At 46.0% G+C, this 21,087-nt stretch overlaps 1 protein-coding gene across 1 annotated transcript in view; it reads right to left on the bottom strand.

Moving 5' to 3' along the window:
• EXT1 (exostosin glycosyltransferase 1) overlaps positions 1-21,087 on the bottom strand; it is a 163,792-nt gene that overhangs the window by 11,260 nt on the left and 131,445 nt on the right. The window contains exons 2-6 of the mRNA XM_082753389.1: positions 13,676-13,769; positions 10,867-10,974; positions 6,961-7,080; positions 1,963-2,095; positions 526-644 (exon numbers count right to left, since the gene is read on the bottom strand). Of these exons, the coding sequence (XP_082609515.1) occupies positions 526-644; positions 1,963-2,095; positions 6,961-7,080; positions 10,867-10,974; positions 13,676-13,769 (574 nt within the window). The remainder of the gene's footprint in view (positions 1-525; positions 645-1,962; positions 2,096-6,960; positions 7,081-10,866; positions 10,975-13,675; positions 13,770-21,087) is intronic.

Here is a 21,087-nt window from a genome sequence, read left to right on the forward strand (position 1 = left end):
CTGGACAGGAACTCAGGAAGTCTCTGTCTAGGCCAGGTCACACGGACGTCATTGATTTACTTTGGCTCACATTGAAGGCTAAAACACTTGTGGCTCTCCACTGCAAGAGGGTGCTCCTGCGGAACTCCCCAGGGTTTCTTTTAGGCAAGCCAAAATCCCGGCACTGTGAGCCTAGGAGCCACAGCAGAAGGAAGGAAGATCACGCAGGGGCTCTTGAGGCACAGACATCCTTTTGCAATTTGCAGCATACACGGCTCAGATATTTAAAGTGCAGGCTTTGTTCTACCTGTCTCATGAAACAAAGGGGTTTAATTATTGTCTCTATTCCACTCGCATTATACTCAGAATTTCTGTTTCCTGTGCACGCAGGTCACAGACACCAGGAATCTCAGAGAAAAGAAACACGAGAACTGAAACAGGGGTTGGAACTAGAGTGAGAAGAGCTGGAGTCAACAGCCTCCTCACTCCCGGGACAGCAGTTCTGTCTCAGATGTGACTGACAGCCAGACAGCGCTCCTTCCTTACCTTTGCACAGTACTGGGACTTGGCTACAGCAACCAGGAGTTTCAGCACAGGTTGAGACTGGGAAACCAGGGGAGTTACTGCATGGATAACGGCAGTGAACGTGGGGAGAGGCTTCAGACCTGAAGCAGAGAGAGATGTGCTCAGTAAAGACAAAATTGCCCCATTTAGTACAGGTTAAAGGACTTGGAGGTGGAAGGATAATCTGTGTTTAATGCAAACCTTGGCTTTTTTTTTCTTAGGTCATCTCCTTCAGTCTTGGATACTAAGTCCCAGACACTTCTAAGGAGATCACACTTCCTTTTAACTCCCATGCCCCCTGAAAACCCTCACTCCAACACAATTACTGCCTTTTCTCACTATTTCCACAAATGTCCTTCAATCTCTTTTTTCCTTCCAGTTTGCCCACAGATAATATCTAGTTTGTTCAGCCAAATTTCTTTCCTGACACTGGCTCTGCCTGGTTTTGCTGCCTGGCTCTGGATACGTGGCGTTTTCTAGATGCATCCACGATTTCCAGAGGCGTGTTCAGTTTCTACACTTCCATCACAGCCTCTGTCAGATTTTTGCTCTTTCTGGATAAATCCCCATCCACATACGTCTTCAATTACTTTCTGACCTGATAATTCAGTTTGCATCCTTCCCTTCCAATTCTGACATTTTTGTCTTGCTGTGCCTGCCTTCCCTGCCTGAAATAACAGATCCTACTTCTGCCCTTAATTACTGCTCTCAGTCTTATCTACATTCATCTGTGTGGGGTCAGAGTCATTTTTCATCAAAATTCCCACAGAAACCTTCTTCTCCTTTTGGAGATTACCAAAAGCACGGTAACAGCGAATTTTTAGCAGGTGGGCAGTACAGATACACACAAGTGGGATGGCACAGGCTGAGCCAAAAGTGGAAGCAAGTGTCATCAGCAGGATAATTTCAGGCTGCAGGCACATTCCCCTGCAGAACTCATCACTTAAGATCTGCTCTGGGAAAAAGCCACGTTCGTAAGGCCTTTGCATTCCTTCTAGCAGGATCCATGAGAGGACACAGAGTACGGAGAATAAATCCGTACCAACTCTGGGCTCCATTTACAAGTGCCATGGGTAAATTACCACTTTTCCAATTTGCCAAGCACAAATAAACAAAGAAAGCAAAAAACTATCCCTCTTGCGTCCCCTTGGGCCATAAATGGGTCAGTAACTCAGGCATTAATTACTGGCAACTGAAAAGTATGAAGGGACAGGGATTTTTTTAAAAACATCATTTGCAAGGCCCACAGTGCATGTCGATGAGTCAGAGACATCCCAGTCTGCAGTGGGCAGGGAAGACTGAGACAGGCTAAATGGAAATCATTGTTAACTAGGAATGAATGGCGAGTCCCGAGGCACGTGCTGCTCAGAGATCAACGATATTCCAAGTGCCAGCTGAGGGTAGGAAGGATTCACTCACCGAGATTCGCATAGTAGTAAGGAAAATCTCCCAGATATGAGGAATACTGTGGCAGTACAAATAACCCTCCAGGATGTTTGTTCCATATTAAGCTGTTACGTGATATGTGCTTAAATATTCTGTCCTGAATAATCTGGAAAACAAGAGAGGCGATGACTGTTAAATAGCCTGCAAGAGCCACTGGTGGGTGTTTCAGGGACTCCATCCGACGGGAGTCCTCCTCACCCAGTCTGCAACAAGCTGAGGCACACAAATGATGAGACGTTCCTGCTTAATCTCTCCTAAAATGACACAGAAGCTGTGTACTTCAACACCACTTCAGCAGCTCAGGCTTCAGAGCCCCTCATTAGGCTCCGTGGATGCGGGGACCTTGCAGTTCATTGCATCCCGTATTTCAAGTCAAGGATTTTGTCTGCGAGAGGACGTCGGCAGCAGCAAGCCCGATTAGTGCACTGTCAGTTTTTACTATCCAGAGCTCACAGAAGATAATTATTCGAGGATGGCATTACAAAGCTAGGCATTATTTTGAGATAACGAGAGCGTTCAAAACCACAAAGGCTTTCAGCAAATCAGGCTGCACTAATTATTCATTTTGCTTATTACGAAGGGGTATTAGTATTCAGATACATCACTGACTCTACATCTCGGTTCCATAACAGCTCCTTGCTGGCTGGAATAGAAGAAGATCTTTTGGTAACTATTTTCTGTCTTTGCTGAGGGCCACAAACGTAGACTCCTAGATTTGTAAGGGCAGACCAGATTGCTAGGTCGTTTACTTTGTCATCTGGAATACCACAAACTACAAAAACGACACAGGGCCATATAATGAGTGTTGTTTGTAACACTAATAATAATTACTTCAGACCAGTTGGGAGCATGTAAGAACAGTCAGGTTCTTACACCAACTTGCTGCAAAGTCATAATAAGATTCAGCAGTGGGAAGCTAAGACTAGACAAGCTCAGCATCCAAGCAAGACACAATTTTCTAAGTGAAATCTGCTCTTGGGCCACATAATCTATTTGTCTTCCTCTGAAGCAGCAGAGGTTGGCAGGACTGGGGATGGGACACTGGAAGGGGCTGGGATTGTGGAGGAAGAATTTTCTGCTAAGACAGCTAATCAGGATTTCCTTGCCTTCTGCAGCTCATCTTCTAGGATCTCCTAAGGGGATTTGTTGCAATTGGTGGTTTATGCATTGCACAAGGCTCCAACACTGAGAACAGGTTGGTTCTCCTAACCTAACATCTCTGGCCTTAGCACAGACGTATCTGGGTGAAAGTAATGGCTCTGAAGCTGGAGTAAATCCGATCCCATGCTCCATTCCTTAAAATCTATGGAATTAAAGAAGTTCTGTACCCACAGCATAGAAAAAAAAAATAAAACAAACAAAAGCAAGCAAAAAGACCCAACATAACAAAAGCCAAATAAAAGCAGCTGCTAGAGTCTAAGCAAGCTAGAAACCTCTGTCAGCAGCTGAGTTCAAGGACATTCGGTCAGTATGGAGCATGACCAGTACTTTTCCTGGAATTTCTGATGGCTGTGACAAAACAAAGCCACCAAATCACAAGTTACCTTGTGCTAGACGATCCACTGCTGGTGGCCACGTCAGCACAGTTAACTTCAGGTCAATGTTAGGTGTCTGCACGCTGGTCTTAATTTTGCCTGCAGCCAATTAGCATTGCTAACATGCAGTAATTCACTCACATGCCTAAGTTTTAAACTTAATTTTATGTGGATATAAAGGACCTAAGGACCATATCTCCACTAAAAAGAGTGCATCTGAATATTTGTTTGGGAAGTTAGGGGTACCAGCTGCCAGACCTCCTGCATGGCAGCAGGGAGAGATGACTACTGGTTCTCCAGCTGCAAGTTAAGCCACTAAACAAAGACAGGACATGGAAACTACATAATTTCGAGCGTTTACCACAAAGCCCAAATACTACAGCTCCTTCCTCCTGTTTTCTCAGAACTGGGGCATGATCAGATAAGGGGAAGTCTGTGAATTTACACGGTCAGGAGGTTTTCACAGGCGGCAGAGTTTTCCATTGCGCTGGTAGCCAACAAGGCTGCAGGGGAAACACATGGCTCGCACTCAGCGCTGCTGCAGTGCGCCTGGAGCAGCCCTAACACGAAGCAGACCCCTGATGCCACGCAGGGTAGGCGGCCCTTGGTGCATGGCAGGCACACAAATCTCACATAAACTCCCTCAACAGGCTGGGGAGCTGGCCTGTCCTATATCACAGCTCACAAGCGTCAGATTAATTTATCACACTCCTGGTCTATGTAAGAAATCTCTCTGTCTGTCATGATAAACAGTAGAGAAGACACAGAAGTGTATAAAAAAGGGTAACATGGGGGACCAATTGATTAAAATTCAGGGTACGCAGCATGGCACATACTGCAGGGACAGGCAGCAGCTACACAGGGTCTCCAATGGTGAGGCCTGACAGGAGGAGTTTAGGAAGAGGAAGAAGGGGTGATGAACTCTGCCAAGATCTCCCTTTTCTCTTTGGAATTCATTAACAGTCCGATATTTTTTCTCCCTCATCTTCACACTTCCAAAAGTTCATATATTGCCTTGAACGTTGTCTCTTCTCAACATGCCCCAGCGAAGCACTGCACATTTATTGTGTGCCTTTGTGCTGTCCTCCTCCCTTCCTCCTGAGCAGAAGACTAAGCATATAGCCCAGGGGTTTAGGTGTGTTTTGGGCCTGTTTTCACAGAAGAACAAGCTGAAAAATTGCAGATACACTGCAGCAGACCCACACGAACAACATTTCCTGACCCACGCCATGCCCACGGCACCTACAGCTGCAATACGGACAGCTGGGCAAATGCTTCAAAGCTCCCACACCGGGCTAGGAGCTATTTGGCTCTGGTCTCCAAATGCTGTCAGGGACCTGAAGATGTGATCAAATGTTTTCACAGGTGTCCAGGATACCAGGCAGAGCAGAGACACGATGCCCTTGTAGACATCTGAGTTGGTGAAGCCTTTTGCTGCACTGATGTCCTCATACTTGGACATGGTACAGCACTGCAGGCAGCAGGGAGGTGATTATTCAGATGATATCTAGTATCATCAGAGCACCGTGACACCACAGTGTTACAACAGAAGATGGATAACATCCACCAGAAAAAAAAAAAAAATCCTGCTAGGAATTTACTTACAGGCATCAAATTTTAAAAAGAGGATATACTGCGTGCAGATTTCTGACACCTAAAATCACTCTCAGCTGCTTTTTTCCTTTCCTACAGAAAGTTAACTCTGGACTTCACTCTGGAAAGCTGAAATGTGAAATGAGTATCTGCTCATATGAACAGGATCCCTCTTAGCTGTCTTTACAAATTCTGAGAGTCCTGAATTAAAAACAAACAAACATAAACCCCTCAAACCAAAACCACCCTTGCAAACAAATGGAAAAACCCAGAACATAACTTCAACGCCAGGCATACATTACTCGGTTCCATTAAATTAAACCTTGCAGGAAGATTTTTGTTTTCTCTTTTTTTCCCCTCTGAGCAGAAGCGGCAGCCTGCTGGATGCCCAGCTGCCTGAGCTTTATTACAGTTTTTACTCTCCCCTGGGCACCTACGACATTGGCCAATGTCCCACGAGGTCCAGGCAGCCCTAAAAACACATCTGTGAGCGCTGGAGCTCGATGAGATGGACACCAAGGCTGTGGGGCTGCAGGTGAAGTCCCCTCGGGACCAGCCCAGCACAGGTAGGAGAGGGGCAGTGAGGAGAGCTGCACAGCCTTCCCCTTGTAGCAACCCTTAGCAATACCAGGGTGCGTGCAGGGAAGGGGCAGACATGAGATGAGGCACCCTGATTATCTCTAGGGGTAATTCTCTAGGGGTGCAAGCACTGCCACGTGGTCTGCCAGCTCTGTTAGCCTGATCCTGGCACGGGCTGTGACAGTACCACTACCTCCTCCGTGCTCCTGGGGAGCCTGAGGACGCCGAGCTATTCCCCACAGGCAGCACGGACGAAGCCAAGCTCATTAGGGGTAGAAGAGATCGTTGCGAGTGCAGCTATGCCAGGGGCTCCAAAAATATCCCCTGGCTGGTTTTCTTCACTGGTGCAGGAAAACCTAAGGAAATGTCTTGCAGCTGGAGGTGGGTCAGCCATGAACAAGCCCACTGCAGGCCAAGATACAGGCAGCAGCACTTGCTTGCAGTCTGCAGGCGAATGCAGAGCAGGAAACGTGGAACTTTACAACCACGCACACAGACAGACGCAGCTGCAGGAGAATTAGCATAAGACAAATGCATTTGCACCTCCAAAGCCAGCCACTTCCAGTGGTAAAAGTGTGTCAAAAATTTCAATGCAAAACGGCAGAACAATTAGAAGAGAAACCTGCTTTTGAAACTGTATCCTGGGCTCTGCTTCTGAAGAGCCTTTTATCTCTCCTCTGTCTCTCGAATTCAGAAAGGATTCTCTCCACATTCGAGATCTCCTGTCTCCCTGTTTAATAGCAATCTAATTATGATTATTTCTTACTATTTTCTAGGGATGATTGGGCCTTTCCCTTACCCTGGGTGTGACGGTAAGACACAGTAACCGGCAAGCCCCCATTTTCTCTCAGCCAGACCTACAGCCCATCACAAGGCATCGAATGGTCAAGGAGCTTCAGAGCAGTATTTTTTCCCAAAATGAATTCCAGAAAGGTTTCTTAAAGAAACATATTCACTACCACTGACAAGGAGAGTGATTCATTGGCCATAAAGCCTTGCGAAGGCAAGATCACACATGACAACTTTTCCACGTGTCCGATAGCTCTCATTCTTCACCGTGTCAGTTTTCTAATGCGGACACCAATAATGAAGGAAGTATTTCCTTAGGGAAGAAAACTTATCAAGACGCCGAGGTGTTTTTTTTTTTCCAAGTGACCAATTGCATGTCATGAAAACCAAGGTCTGGTGCCAGCTGAGCACAGCAGCAGCCCGATGGCTATGGAAAGCTGGCTGCTCTGCATGGTCCCAGACAGTTTTTACTCACCTCTAGTGTAGTCAATACAATCTTCTCAACTGAAGAAAAATAAGCCTCCCACAAGAACTGTGTCTGCTGTCTAAGTGCTAGGATTTTATCCTGATGGATAGACCTGATTGTAGAAGGAATCTGTAATACAAGATGTAATATAGTCAGAAGCTTCCCAAAACAACACAATCTCATCAAATTAATATGCTGCCGACAAGTTCCCTCCTCTATTAGCACGCTGCACAGCTTCAGCGCTCCCATCCAGCAAGACGTGTGCGTCAACAGCCCAAACCCCGACGGAGACACAGATGAAACACAGCCCCTCACGACCTTTGGTACCGGCCCGCTGTGGAATACACGATTTATTTGTTTTTATTTGCTTTCTCTCGGTTTTGGGTTGCTTCTCTCCCCCCTCCCCAGCACTGCGGCGTGGCACAGCGAGGAGCTCTGCGCAGATCCCTCCCGCACAACGCGTTTCACGGACCGGCAGTTTCACAAACTGGTACCTGCAGGACTTCTGGGCCCAGCAATAATCCCCACTCTCAGAGCACATTAAAGGGATCTGCGATTGCATTTACCGCAGCATGGCAACGCTAAGTGCCCTGAGGAGAACATCTGAAGCAAGACTTCGCTTTTGGGGAGCCTGCGGATCAAACTGCATTTTACTAATTATCGTGGGTGGAAGGAATAATGTCTCCCACAACACCTGTTATTCACGAGGGAAAACACTGCTGCTTTTTCTCCCTTCTCCGTTGAAGCAACACTCTAATTCTGGTGTAAGTTGCCTTGCAAAGGAAAACCAAATCGCCCTGCTGCAATGCTTTGTGATCACAAAATGTAAAGATGACTGGATCGGAAGGGGAGGGCTTCCCTTCTGCTTCTCTCCCCATCCCCACACCCCCCTTCCATGCTGGAGGGAAGCTAATGGGTGTATGTGCCACTGGTTAACTTCTTAGGACCTCGACCAATGCCTCCAGCACGCTACTTTGACAATGCAAATTGACATCATCAAGGGAGTTTAACTGCAATTTGCTTCAATTACAAGGGCTACTCACAGAACCAGGAAGGCCTCTAAGATATTTTGCTTATCTGTACTCCTTTCTTCTAGGAACGAGGAGCTGTGCTTTTGCACCTACTTTCTTGTGATTTCAAATTAGGCCACCTCATTCTCAGACAGTCATTTTTCACAGAGCTTTTACTTCAATCATGAGCTGTAAAAGCGTGTACTTTTGTCGTGTGTTGCTTTTTTGCACATCCCAGCTCGCTCTGAAGGTTACTTGCAGCCCAACACATCCGCCCTTTCCTGATCAAAACACATTTGCTTATTCCTAAAATATTCTGAGAAGTGGCAAGGATCAGTATTTGGTTACAGGAACTTCTGAATCAAACGACTTCACATGAAACATTTTCCTGGGGAAAATTTGAGATTCTAAGAATTTATAAGTAATGAATTTCCAGGAGAATCAGTAAATTTGTAACTGCATTGTTTGCATTCACTCTCTAAGACCTGCTAAGTATGAAACAGAATTTGAGCTTCAGAGAGCAAGGGCTGCAGAAGGAAATGGTCACAATGTCAAGGGTGGTGCGTTTTGTTCCTCTGCTATGGTCCCTGTATGTCTTTAGCTAAAACATTCCTTTCAAGCAAGTATGAAAGACGGAAGCCAAAGCCAGGCTTTAGTGCATGTTTTTCTAATCAGTTCCATCACTGTGGCAGAATGATATTTAACTGTATGAAATTTTATTTTGAGGGGTGAATATTCTTTCTTTTCATTACCTTTCCAGTAAGTTCCAATAAATAGGGGGATAATGAATGCTATCTGTACCGGCTGTCCACAGACCACATCCATGCTCATTACCAAGAGTAAAGAGACAATCAAAGTCCCTTCCCGGTGGCAACATGGCACTTTTTCTATAAAGTTAATCATTTTATTGCATTTTGTGCAACCTTGCATGTGTGCTACATGTGAGAGCAAGAAGTGAAATCAATACTCTTTTGCTGCTAGGGCCCCTGAGCGCGAAGGCTGCCCTGCCAGTGAAGGTTACTGCACGAAGCTCAGGTTTTCCAGACCAGCCTGTGCCTGCGAGTGCCTGCAAACACGGTGCCAAGGTTTAAAAAAAGCCTTGGTGCCTGCTCTGTTGCAACAGCTGGAAAGGAAAATCAGGGCTCCCACTTTAACTGCATTTGCTTATTAGTTATTAATCTACTTGTCCAGAGAGACAGGTGGGGAAAATGATGTATTAATACTAATCTGGCAGGATTACACTGGAATTACTAGAACTGGATGACGTCTTAATAAAAGGTCATTTCAGTAAGAAGTGGGGGAAGGAGAAAAACCACCCCACAAAAATAAATGCAGAAAGGCTGGATTAAGGTCTCCTAGCGCTGTGATGAGGAGAATATGCAAATAAAAACATCCGAGCTGCTCTAAAACAGGAAATGAAAAACTGTAACATCACAAAAACATTTCCCAGAGCAGACATTCAGGCCCTCTGCCAGCTCTTTAAAAACACTGTTAATAATGGTGCAGTAGCTGTTCAATATGGAAGCAGCTGTGAGGAGAACGAATGGCATGTTACCGGAAAGCGTGAAGATCAGCAAATTATTATGATTTAAAGGCAGAAATAATTTTGCTCGGAAAAACATGCTGTCCATGAAAGCAAAAAATCAAATTTCTTTTTTCTTTTTTTTTTTTTAAATTGCAGATTGTGTCTCATTAATGGCAACAGGCAGCACTTTGCAAGGCTTGCTAGGCCAGCTCTTTACGAATATTTACATCTTCGGACAAGTAAGAAGGCATCTAAGGAGATTTTTAAAGGTACTTCAATTTCTGGGTCCTAACACACTCGTGCCTTTGAATGCTTCTCTCCATGGATAGTGATACCTTGCCTCTTTGGAAATGAGCTAAATTTAGTAATAACAAAACCTCTCTTACTGTGGGATAAGCCAGCGTGCACTAGTGCACAGTGTGCAGTGCAGACAGCTACCCAAAAGCTGTAAAATCCATTTTTTGTGAAGAAAAAAAAAGTTTGAAACGTTGCTGTCTCCCTAGAAAAACATTTTCAAGAGGTCAGGAAGCACGTCAGTGGTGCTGACACAGAAATGACTAGATAGGAGACGCACAGCAATTTGGTGGCTATTCCCGATCTCGTGGATCTCAGCTTCACGCTGGGCGATGGCATTTCAGCAAATGCTGCCAATTTTTCAAGAACTTTTCCTAATACCCATTTCTCTCCATACCTTAAAAAAAAATACGTCTGCCAGGGAAACAGAAGAAAATATCTAGTGAATTTAAAGACAAAAGCAGATACTGAAGGTAAGCAGGGCATTTCTAATTCCTTGGCTCACTTTTGTTGCATGATCTCAGGGAGATTAACAATAAAGTGATGTGAACACTGCCTCAGAAAGACAACGGTGTCTTTCTGAAGACATCTTTCAAAAAGCTGTTCTTCAGAAAGGTTCTGCTTCCACAAAACTGTTAGGCATTTACAGGGACTGAGACAAGACCCCTTTGCCTGAGTGAGGAGCCCCGCCAGCCCCTTCCAGCCAGATACATGGCACTGGTGGAGCCCCAGGATCCAACTTTTTCTGAAGGACAGGAGCAAAAATGCCCTTCAGATGTCTTCTCCCTCACTGCAGCACCAGTGTGGGATGGCCCTGCCTCAGAGAGTGACCCAGGCGCTCCCCACCAGAGGGAAAATGAAGAAGCCTCCTGTGTTGAAGCACGCGGCCTGGTGGCTGCAATGACCTTCAGGTCAGGCCGTGAATGATGTCACATTAAATGAGTTCATCGCCGGCGTGACACAGACACTCCCTTCATGATAAAAATTCTTTTACAGCCCTGACCTTTCGGATTCATCTTCCCCATCCATTTAGACGGCGGCGGCAATAATCCACCGATCTGCTGAAGGCCGCCGTCTTTTTCTTACCTGTAATAGCAATCTCTCATCCCCGATGACGGCAGCCTGCTTCCAATCAATCACTTCCGAGAAGGGCAGCTCCCATCCATTGCTGAGCATCACGGGTACGCAGGCAGCCTGCACACAGAGCCATTGCACTCGTTAGCGGGCTTACCCGTGGCCGGCCAACACTTGGCACAAGCCTCAAGGCTCATGCCAATGAGATTCCTGTTTGATTCCTGCTTTCTGCACCAGTTCTGCCCCAGCGCTCGCGCCACGCCGTCAGAAGGCAAGGCAATATGGCAAAGAAGCTAGAGACCACAGCCAAAATGTTCACCGTTTTCCATTTGGGGCTTATTCAAAAGGTGGGCTTTGCGTGGAGAGCGGCATTAGAAATCCAGTGCTTATGCTGACAGATGAGGACAGAGCTGTTAAAATTCTGTAAATATAACCCTGGAGAATTTAACACAAAATGATTGCCTTCTTCGCTGCTTTGTGAACCATTCAGCGGGGAGCTAGCTCCCTCAATTTTTATAATATGTTGTAAGACAACCCTACAGAAAATATATATCAAATTTAATTCCAGAGCACTTCTTCCACCTAGGAGGAGTGAATTCCCCATCCTGTTTGATATCAGCTCTCTGAATAGAAGCAACTGCACAAACACAACCCATCCGTCATCACCTGTCTACAAAAATAATAATTGCTTTCTGTCTTAAAAGAAACAAAAAGTGTGTAAGTTTAGTATCTATTTCTCACCAGTATGGTTTGTCTAAATTGTTTTATCCTTTACGAGTCATGCAAGTTCCTTTGCACTGAGAGCAAGTTTGCAAATATTCAGTAAACAGTGCGGTATTTCCATAAATAAACGATTGCCACTGCATTCTGGTCGGCTGGGTGACAGTGTAAGATCCCAGCCAAAAGCCTGTTGAAGTGATGAAAGAACCTCTTACCAGAGGATCGGCATCAGCCCGTGCTCTGGTTCATTTTCTTTTGGATCAAGCCAAGCTTGCATGCTCTGAGTCTAGCCTAGACTGGGGTCTGTCCCCCTGTACCTCACGAAAGATAGCATTAAGGGGAACTTTCCAGACTGCTCTACCTTCCTTTGTAACGTATATTACACAGAGGATCTTAGACTAGTCACGTCTCTGCATTACAGCAGTGCTTACAATGTGCAAAGAACTGTGATCTTCTGCAAGGAAATGACATTAGCGCATGAAAAAAGCCAAGCAGAAAACACTTAGCAATGTGTTTTCATGTTTAAAACATTCCACTAATGTGGATTATGTCTTTCAACATGCCCTGCAGCCAGACAAAAATTGGGAATTCATCATAATCAGTGTATACTGCTGCTAGCCTGCTAGGAAAATCCTCAGTGCCTGCATTTTATCATGGTCGACCTGGAGCCTCCAAGTTCCGTGCAGTGAGGTATGCTCTCTGCAGTCTCCTCCCGAGACGATTTATCCAACAGCAGCTACATGACTGGTGGCCTACTCAAGAAAAGAGCTGAGCAGTGCTTTTTGGAAGGATCTGAAGCCGCTTATCATCCCGAAGAAGCTGGTCCCACTTCTTCCTCTGAAGAGGCTGGGGAAGGAACAGCACTTTGTGGGCTCTTTACCTTCTGCTAGGGAACTGACAGCCCAGAACCTGGATCTCCAGTAGATGTGGGGTTCAGCAGCTAAACCTAAGTGTCTGATGCATTTGAGATGCTCTAGGATATCCAGGACACCCATCCACAGCTGGAAGATGTGACAGAACCTAATGGGGGACCTGAATCCTTGGGGAAAAGCCCCAGAAAACCAGCAGGGTACCCCCGGGCTTCAAAAATGACATCATACATCTAAACTTAGGTACCCGAATCCTGCTCTGCATTACAGTGAACAATGCCCTGTCATCACAGCTGGGGCATTTTGTGGTTGATGAGGAAAAGTGTTGTGATGACATTCAGCTTTACTGCCAATGCTGGGACACCTCCCAAATGGCAAAATGACATCAGGGCCCTGTAAGGTGTCCTCGTTTGCCTTCTAACCAACACCAAGAAGCTCCCCAGCCTCCACCTCCCTCAGCTCTGGCTCCCATGTAAATGAAATCCAGATGCAAGTCCCAGAGGGCAGCCGCAGCACCTCCCAAGATGCTTAGTACAGGTGACTGAAGATCCAGGACCCTGGGGATGAGCTGATGCTGGCAAAAAAACAAGGTCATGCTGTCCACAGCTGTCTCAGGTCAGTGTCAGGCCTGGGACAGAAACCTGATGGCTGTGCTGCTGAGCCTGGCTAGCCAACAGCAAAAAAAGGGAAATTATAACCAAAATGCTTTTAAAAGGTCAAGGGGATTTGGGTGAAGTCCCAAACACACTGTATGCTCCCTACATCCACCTTTATGTGATGCTTCCATCTGGGGTCTACAACCTCTGGGCCGCCTTTGGCATGTTCAGCAAGCAGTAATGCAAGGGAGATGATGCAGGTGCAGGTCTCTTTTGGCTAAGTGGAAAGGAAGAGCTACTTCACTGCTCCAGGCCTTACTGCTGGAGGTCAGTGTCCCCCACGGGAAGTCTCGCAGCTTGACAAAATTGTGCTCTAGGCCGGTCCAACCTCCCAGCCCCACCACCTCCAGGGAAACCCTTTTGCTGGAGGTAACGCAACTCAGCCTGCAGACGAGTGCAGTGCTCAGCCCCCCCGGGAAGAAGCTGCCAATTGCTCCAGAAGTATGAATAGAGGCTTTCGCAAAGTGGATTACTGTCCATGAGGGAAATGAAACACGTTTCTCCCCTCCCCACCTCCCTGCTATTGCATGCTGAATTGCAGCCAGCACAGGCAGTGCTTTAAGCTGCAGCTCTTACCTGCAAGGCTTCCAGAAACCTGAACGAGCCAAGCCTGCGGCCACGGGGAACCAGACAGAAAGTGGCATTGTGCAGCATTTCACGGTAATCATACCTAACAAGAACAGGGGAGAAAAGAGAAAATTCAATTAGCGGCGAGTCCTCGAGTAACTGGGCATGAAAATGCAAACAGCTGTTGAGACACGTCTGGATAAAATCATCTCTGACCAGGATGGCTCTCCATCAGGTTAACCAGCTCCCTCCCCTGTGTGCACACGTGTGTGTGCACGTGTGTGACCATCGTGCTCGCCCCTCTTTGGTCTCCCCAAGGAGCAGCCACCACGGGAGAGCACTGGGACAGCAGCACTGAAACCGAGAACGAAGGGAATCATTCCGCCTTCGCAGAAATCAGCCACGTCTGTGTAAGTAGGTGTGCATGAACTCTTAACAATAAACTTAGATTAAATGCTTTTATACCCAAAGCGTCGTCACTGCACCCCTGTGAGTCTGATTTCTATTCAGATTCAGTCCAAGTCACGCACAACTGTGTTCATTTCCGCATAAGGGGTTTGTACAAAGCAAAAAAATACTCAAACTCTGCCACACAAGTCTTCCCTTATCAACCAGGCACTGACAAAGCGAAGGGGGCCACAATGACTCTCTAGGTGGTTATTGTGGAGTGTGGTGAGAGGAGAAGGAGGGATAAACTGCTTTGGCAGCCAAATTTTAGCAATTAACCACATAGCTGCAGTGACCCCTGCTCCTCCGAATTACATCTTTAAGATACTTCTGTTTATTCCCCCGATTCCATCAATCACTACAAAACCATTTACCAAAAAAAAAACCACCATCAGATCCCCACAGTTTCCAGCCAGTTATTAGCTAATTGTACTTCTGGCAAACCTGTACAACTGCAAATGGCATTGACCTCGCTGCAACGCTCCTCCTGAGACAAAGGGCTCAGGATTAAACACCCCTCCTTTCTGAAGGGTTTCCTCAACTCTGGAGACAAGACATTATTTTGACACCAACTTGTGACACCGAAATTTCCTAACACTAAGAATCTAATTTAATCACAGCCTGCAGGCACAGCAAGTTTTTTGCATTTGTGGATATGGATACGGATATATATATAAGTATGTATATGATTACACTTTTATATATAAAAAACTCCAGATCTATGTTTGTATTCTCACCCAGGCCAGACAGATGGGAGTAAGCCAATTTTCAATTATAAGCTCCGTCTTTAGGAAGAGACATCTTGCAAAGGCCCATTTGCTTAAACAAGCGTGTACAACTAATTTGCACAAGAAAAGGTCACTGTGAATGGATTAAGATTATCTCCACTGAGAGTAAAATAAAAACCCTCGCTGCATTAATTAAAACTACAAAACAGACTTCAAAGTACATTTTTTTTTAAATCGTATCCCAACTTTGGTTAAAACACATATATATATATCCCATGTGAGTGGCAGTAATTTCCTTTTCTCGGTGCGGGACATTGATCGGCACCTAAAGTCTCAGCTCAGCAGTCAGCAGTGACACAGCACATGGGGGAAAACATCAAGAAACTGGAATGCCAAAAAAAAAAACCCTTGCCATTTTTAAGCATTCATTTTCGCATAGTAGGTCTGAGACTCGTTGCTTTTACTGTATATTGTATGACAGAAAATCTTAATAAATACCAAAAATAGAATACCCCGTAGGGCTAAAATACACCAGTCATAACTCCTATATAACTCCTGGGGACTGGTGGATTCTAATGGTAGCTATCAATAGCTAGCTAAAAATGTAAAATCCTGTTAATACCCCGGAATGCAACGATATCCACAAAACGTCAATGGCAGAATCAGAGCACAAAGGAAAAGCAGAGGCCAAGGGCAGTGGAAGTGAGACCTCCATATGTCAGCGGGGTTTTATATCGGGCCCTCTTTCTTTCATATCTGATTTGCTGGTATTAGGATAGATTTTCGAAAGCAAGTAAAAGGCATTTGTCGACCATTTCCCACCCGAAAACCAGTTAGGATCTTGCTCCTGTTTGTTCCTTTTAAAGCTGAACCTGTGATTTATTGCTTAGCTCTGGAATAGCATGGTTCATGGTCATCAAGTAATTTATCTACATCATGCATACAGGGAGAGAGAGCCTCATCCTAACCTTGATGTATGGGCACAAAATTTCCACTCACTTCAGGGAGAACCCGCAAATGTAACACGAGCAGACCCGGAGTAAAGCAAATTCCATCAAGAGATGCTGCAGTTCATGAATTGCACTGGCTTTCTTCTCAGGGACAAATTTCTCTGCAATTTCAGCCTGAATCTTTTAAGGTGACTCAACACCATCTCGGAGCACAGTGCGAAAGGACTGGTTCCCAGTTTAATTCCCCTCAGCCAACACCCTGGGACGAGGTACTTATTGCTTTGAAACCCTTAAATACTACAGGCCAATTTTACTACTACTAGTTTGTGGGCAGCACTGACGTAACTGAAAGAGAGAAGATAGCCCCAGGTGTTTAAATATGGGCTTGGAGACGGCATTAGCTACCAAAGCATCGTGTGGTGAGGGAACCTACAGGCCATGAGGTGGACATGCAGCTTCAGGGCCACTGCAAGGCAAGTCTAGAGGTGTTGGCACAAGAGGCCCACAGAAACAAAACCAGAAACAGCACTAAGTATGAAAGAGTGTGCACAGAATGGGGCCAACATGTGCTATGGGCTGTTGTGAGGCACCACAGTCACGGGGCCCCGCTGCCCTTCACTGGGTGTGAACAACCCACAACAACCGCTTGCAGGGAACTTTTCCCTTCAGTGCTGACCTGGTACCTGTGGTAAACACCAACATCGCTTCCATCATGGGCTTGACTTCCCCCTGATCTTCACCGACTGATCTCAGTGAGACCTCTGGGAGGCAAACCCAGACATGAGGGAGGGTTTTTGGGGCCCACCTTCACGTAAGAAACAGGAGCAGCAGCCACCTCCCGCAAACCAGCACACCCTGGTTTCTGCTGCCTCATCCTGGTCCTCCCCTTTAGGTAGGTTGATCCCCCGGAGCATTTATTGTAGGAAAAGCTTTGAGAGGAGTTTGCTGCTTTGCTTGGAGGCTGTTTATTTCCAAAAGCTCCTGGTTTCTTGGCTTGAAGACGGCCTTGGAAGGGGGACACGCGCTTACTGCTCTTGCTCCAGCTTTCCTTCCTGCGGCACGTCTGCACCGAGGTAACATTTTGCTGCCAATTTTAGGGACAGCTCGGACTGGGCCTCAGCTGCATCATCCAGACATGTCAAAATCCAAACTGCATATGCCTTTAAAGTCACAGTTGGGGTTTTAAAACTAAAATAGCTACGGAATGAACCCAAAGCTCGCATCCCTCGGTAAGGATCAGCAGTATGTTTTATTAACTTTCAGGTTTCCTTCCACAATGATTAAGTGCACCGCGTTCTCAGCTAATACCTTTTTTTTTAGGCAGCATAAACAAATAGCTCTATTTGTAATCAATCCTAATGTATTCACGCTTTAATTGAAATATCCCCTCCCTGCTACCACCCAGAGCTGGGAAAACACGGCCGGCCCCATCTATCACGCAGGTGTAAACACCGAAACGCTGCGCAGGCAATTACCAGGAGGAGAAATGTCGCTCAGCAAAGGGCTCTTACAGTTTTAATTTCTTGACCCAACGCGTTGTTTCTGTCGCTTCCCCCCACTTTTTTATTTTTGTGGGGTGCCATCCGTCAGCCCGTGGATCAGGCGGCTGCTTGGGATTCCTGGTTCCCCGTTATCCCAAGGCAGGCAGGCGGCGGAGGCTCCGCCGTGACTCAGCCATGCCACGCATTCCTCCTCACAGCTAAAGCATTTCCCCATGTCACTACACTTCTATAAACGACCCTGGGAAACGTCTGCGCTACCAATTTTAATATAAACTGTGTTGTTTATAAAAGCAACAATCGGCACTGACCAAAAAGAGGTCTGAAAAGACGGCAGGCTGTTTAAACCAGCACACACGTCCAGCTACTCAGATGTAATGCTTATCACCACCACGCTTCATCACAAAGCAGTGTACGTATTTTCCTACACAATCCTCTGATCACTGATACAGGACATCACCATCAGCTCCATTTCACAGATGGACAACCTGAGATAGAGATGACTGCTGGGCAGACCCTGGGAATGCCACCCCCAGCATCCTCGCCTGCCTCCCTCCTCTCTGGGGACACAGCACCCGCCGAGAGCTGGCCGTACGGTGCCTCAGATGGAGGAGAGCACAGGAGCAGAAACCGAACTGAACGCCATGGCCTCAACCCAGCAGCATATATTTTAGCAGCGCCACACATAATCCATCTTTTGGAAGATGCTGGAGCTCATCTTGGCAGGGAGGATCAGCACATACCGCTGTAGATGTCAGATGGGACTAGAGCTGTTTTTTCCTTCACGAGCCAAAAATCGCAATGGCACTTTACCAAGTATGTCCAGGGCTCCCTCCCTGAGGCTGCAAGCCCATGGACACACGCTGCACCTTCCAAAAGTAGCTGGATCAGCTCAAGTGCTACAACAAAGACAGATATTAAAGACCTATAATGCGAGGCTAAATGGCAGAGCGTTCCCTAGTTTTCCAGTATATTAAGTTTCAGCTATTAAGCAATCAGCCAGTTTTCTGTGGGTGATTCTTAATGCAGATGGCTGTGAACTATGGGCTGGAGAGGCTGAAAAGAAACCCACTCTGTCACACAGCGTGTCTCGTTGCTTGGTTTCCATTAAGGTATGCCGGCTTTTAAATAAACTGTCAAGCAAAACTTGGCATTGGAAACACCAAGTGAGTAACCATCTTTGCAGAAAACCCGACAGCTCAGCTGTGTGTCAGATAGATAGCTGCCTAAGTCGCAGCTCGAAAGGCTAACGCGTCCTGCTTGAAAGGGTGTCGTCCCCACAGACTGCTTGCTTTGGGATTTATGGCCACGCCATGCTCTCGGGTGATCTTGCCGCTGGTTAGCAGGCTGCTGGCTGACAGTTCATTTCCCTCTCCACAAGTGCTGGTTCTGGAATTAGAAAGTTTGGAGGTGCAAAAACATAATTGGAAAACTTTTTTTTTTCCCTGCTTAAAGGGCTAATTGATTTCACAGGTGTTTAATTATCATTTGCTGTGAGATAATACCTTGTAGTGCGATAAAAAATGGATTTAATTTTCGAGTGCTTGCAAAACCATTGCCAAAGCCAAGTTAGAGCTAAAGCTAGATAATTATTCTATAAATCAAACACACTGCCTCCTTTCTTTGAAATTTTTAATACTTGGCTATAATGATATCTGACGACCTTGAAACTAACATAAAAAGGATTTTCTTGCCAAGTGCTGACAGGCAGCCATTGGAGTATTTCTTTCAGCCTGGTTCATTACCGGAGATGCAGCCAGCCATGCTGCCCTGGCTGCAGGAGGGATGCTACGGTCTGCGTACGGTGGTGGCGTGCATCAACAGCACTCTCGGCACACAGGTAACACTTGAGTGCAATTACAAGAATGGGCTGGGACTGAAAATGCTGCAAAATTCATGAAAGTGCTGCAAAATGCTGCAAGGCCCAGCAACGGACACGAAACTTTGCAAGCACTCAGCAGCTCACGTCAAGGTACAAATGTTTTCTCCTTTCTGGGCAAGGAACTGTGCCAACACCTCCTTTTAGTTCAGAGGGCCGGATTAACAAAGAAGAACAGGCAAGTACAGTTTTCGGTTTAATGTGCTGACAAAGGAGCTTTGTTACAGTTAGGATGGACAGTAGCCATCGAAATCTAAATCATCTTTAAAGTCTTCAGTGGCATCACAGTCGTATTCACTTTACTTCCACGTTATGCACGGAAACATTAGGGTCCGCAAGGCGTCGAAGTCAACGCATGTCCTAACAAATACAAAACGCTTTAATGATTTTTCAGCATGAGACACTTTGTCTAAATATACACACAGAAGGCACTGTAAGGCTCATGCAAAGCATGCACAAGGCTCGGACTGCCAAATGCTAGCCAACAAGCTCGTATAGCACGGGAGTCACACGAGCTAGGACGAGCAGTCATACGCAGGAGCAAATATTTTCTCACCAGCATAACTTGATGTTTAAGGTTAATTTAAAGATTATTTAACAAGAGTACCCAAATGAGTCTGGTGGGAGGTGTCCCTGCCCATGGCAGGGGAGTTGGAACTGGGTGATCTTTAAGGTCCCTTCCAACCCAAGCCATTCTGTGATTCAAAGCTGCTGGACAAGGTGAAGACAAGGCCAACTTTTCCTTTAACAACAAATTACGCCAACGCTTTGCATCATTACGGTACCTCCCCCTTGCTATTTTTCCAGAGATCACAGAGCACTTTTTGAATATTTTAATATAAAGCACCTTGGCACGTCGGTGGGAGAACAAAGCGGCATTTCCATCTCACTGCTGGGGAAGCTGGCACAGGGCTGCGGTGCGGCAGGCCACGCGCACCACGGGGAGAGCTCCAACAGCTCCTAACCCTGAACCTTGGCTCCAGCTGCTGAGCCATCTTCCCCCATATTTGCATCGAGAAATGTGGAATTAAGTTGAAAGTAATATCCAACTCCCGATAGCGTGCTTTGGCATTTTGACAGAGAGCTCATTTTTAAAATTGGGGATATTATATCCTCTCTTTTGCAGAGCGAATTTGTTAGGCTTCAGCCTTCTCCTAGCAGTGAAGCAGCATCAAACACTTGGCCTAGATAACCCCAGCTGGCCCAATATCTGACCTCAAATGCTCTAACAGTCCAGCTGCGAACATCTTTGAGGTAATTTCCCACTGCAAAACCAGTTTTCTTATTGATTTCTTCTCTAACTTACAAAAAAAAAAAAAAAAAAAAGAAAGAAAGAAAAAAGCCTACTACTGGAATTGTAGTTATTAAAGCATCAGTTTGGATTAAAGACCCAAACAAAGAGAAATCCATACTGCATTTTCTGAACAAAGGAGCAAATCTTAGCTCATCTGCCTCCGAGCCTCATTTTGAGATTACAGGACATACCTGAGAGCCTCCAAGTGCAGAGAAAAGAAAGGCGCTTTGTGAGACCTCTCACCTGCCAACACCTGCAGGCTCTGAAGCCAATGATTCCCTGCTGTCTATCAGAAAAAAAAAGGCTTCCACATCTTTCTTAATTATTTTTAAATAGCTCTTTATTGAAAAGTTGAGGTAAAAAAATGCTAAAGAGGATCAGTTTTCTAGAGTTTCATCCTTCGGTATCTGGGGTTACCGAGTGTTTTAACTAGCCTATAAATGGCTGATCACACCAAAAAGGCCTGCATGTGAAAATAAGGATAAAACCAGGGCTCTGCCCCCAGTTATGCCACAATCCAGTAATTGGGCCCACCAGAGCCTCCTGGCATGAAGAGCACCATCCTCTCCTTTCACCTCCTGCAGGATTTGGACAGGACCAGCGGGACAGCAGAGAAAGTGCAAA

This window comes from Aythya marila, assembly GCF_965140915.1.
Source record: "Aythya marila genome assembly, chromosome: 2".
In the NCBI taxonomy this organism is placed as follows: Eukaryota; Metazoa; Chordata; class Aves; order Anseriformes; family Anatidae; genus Aythya; species Aythya marila.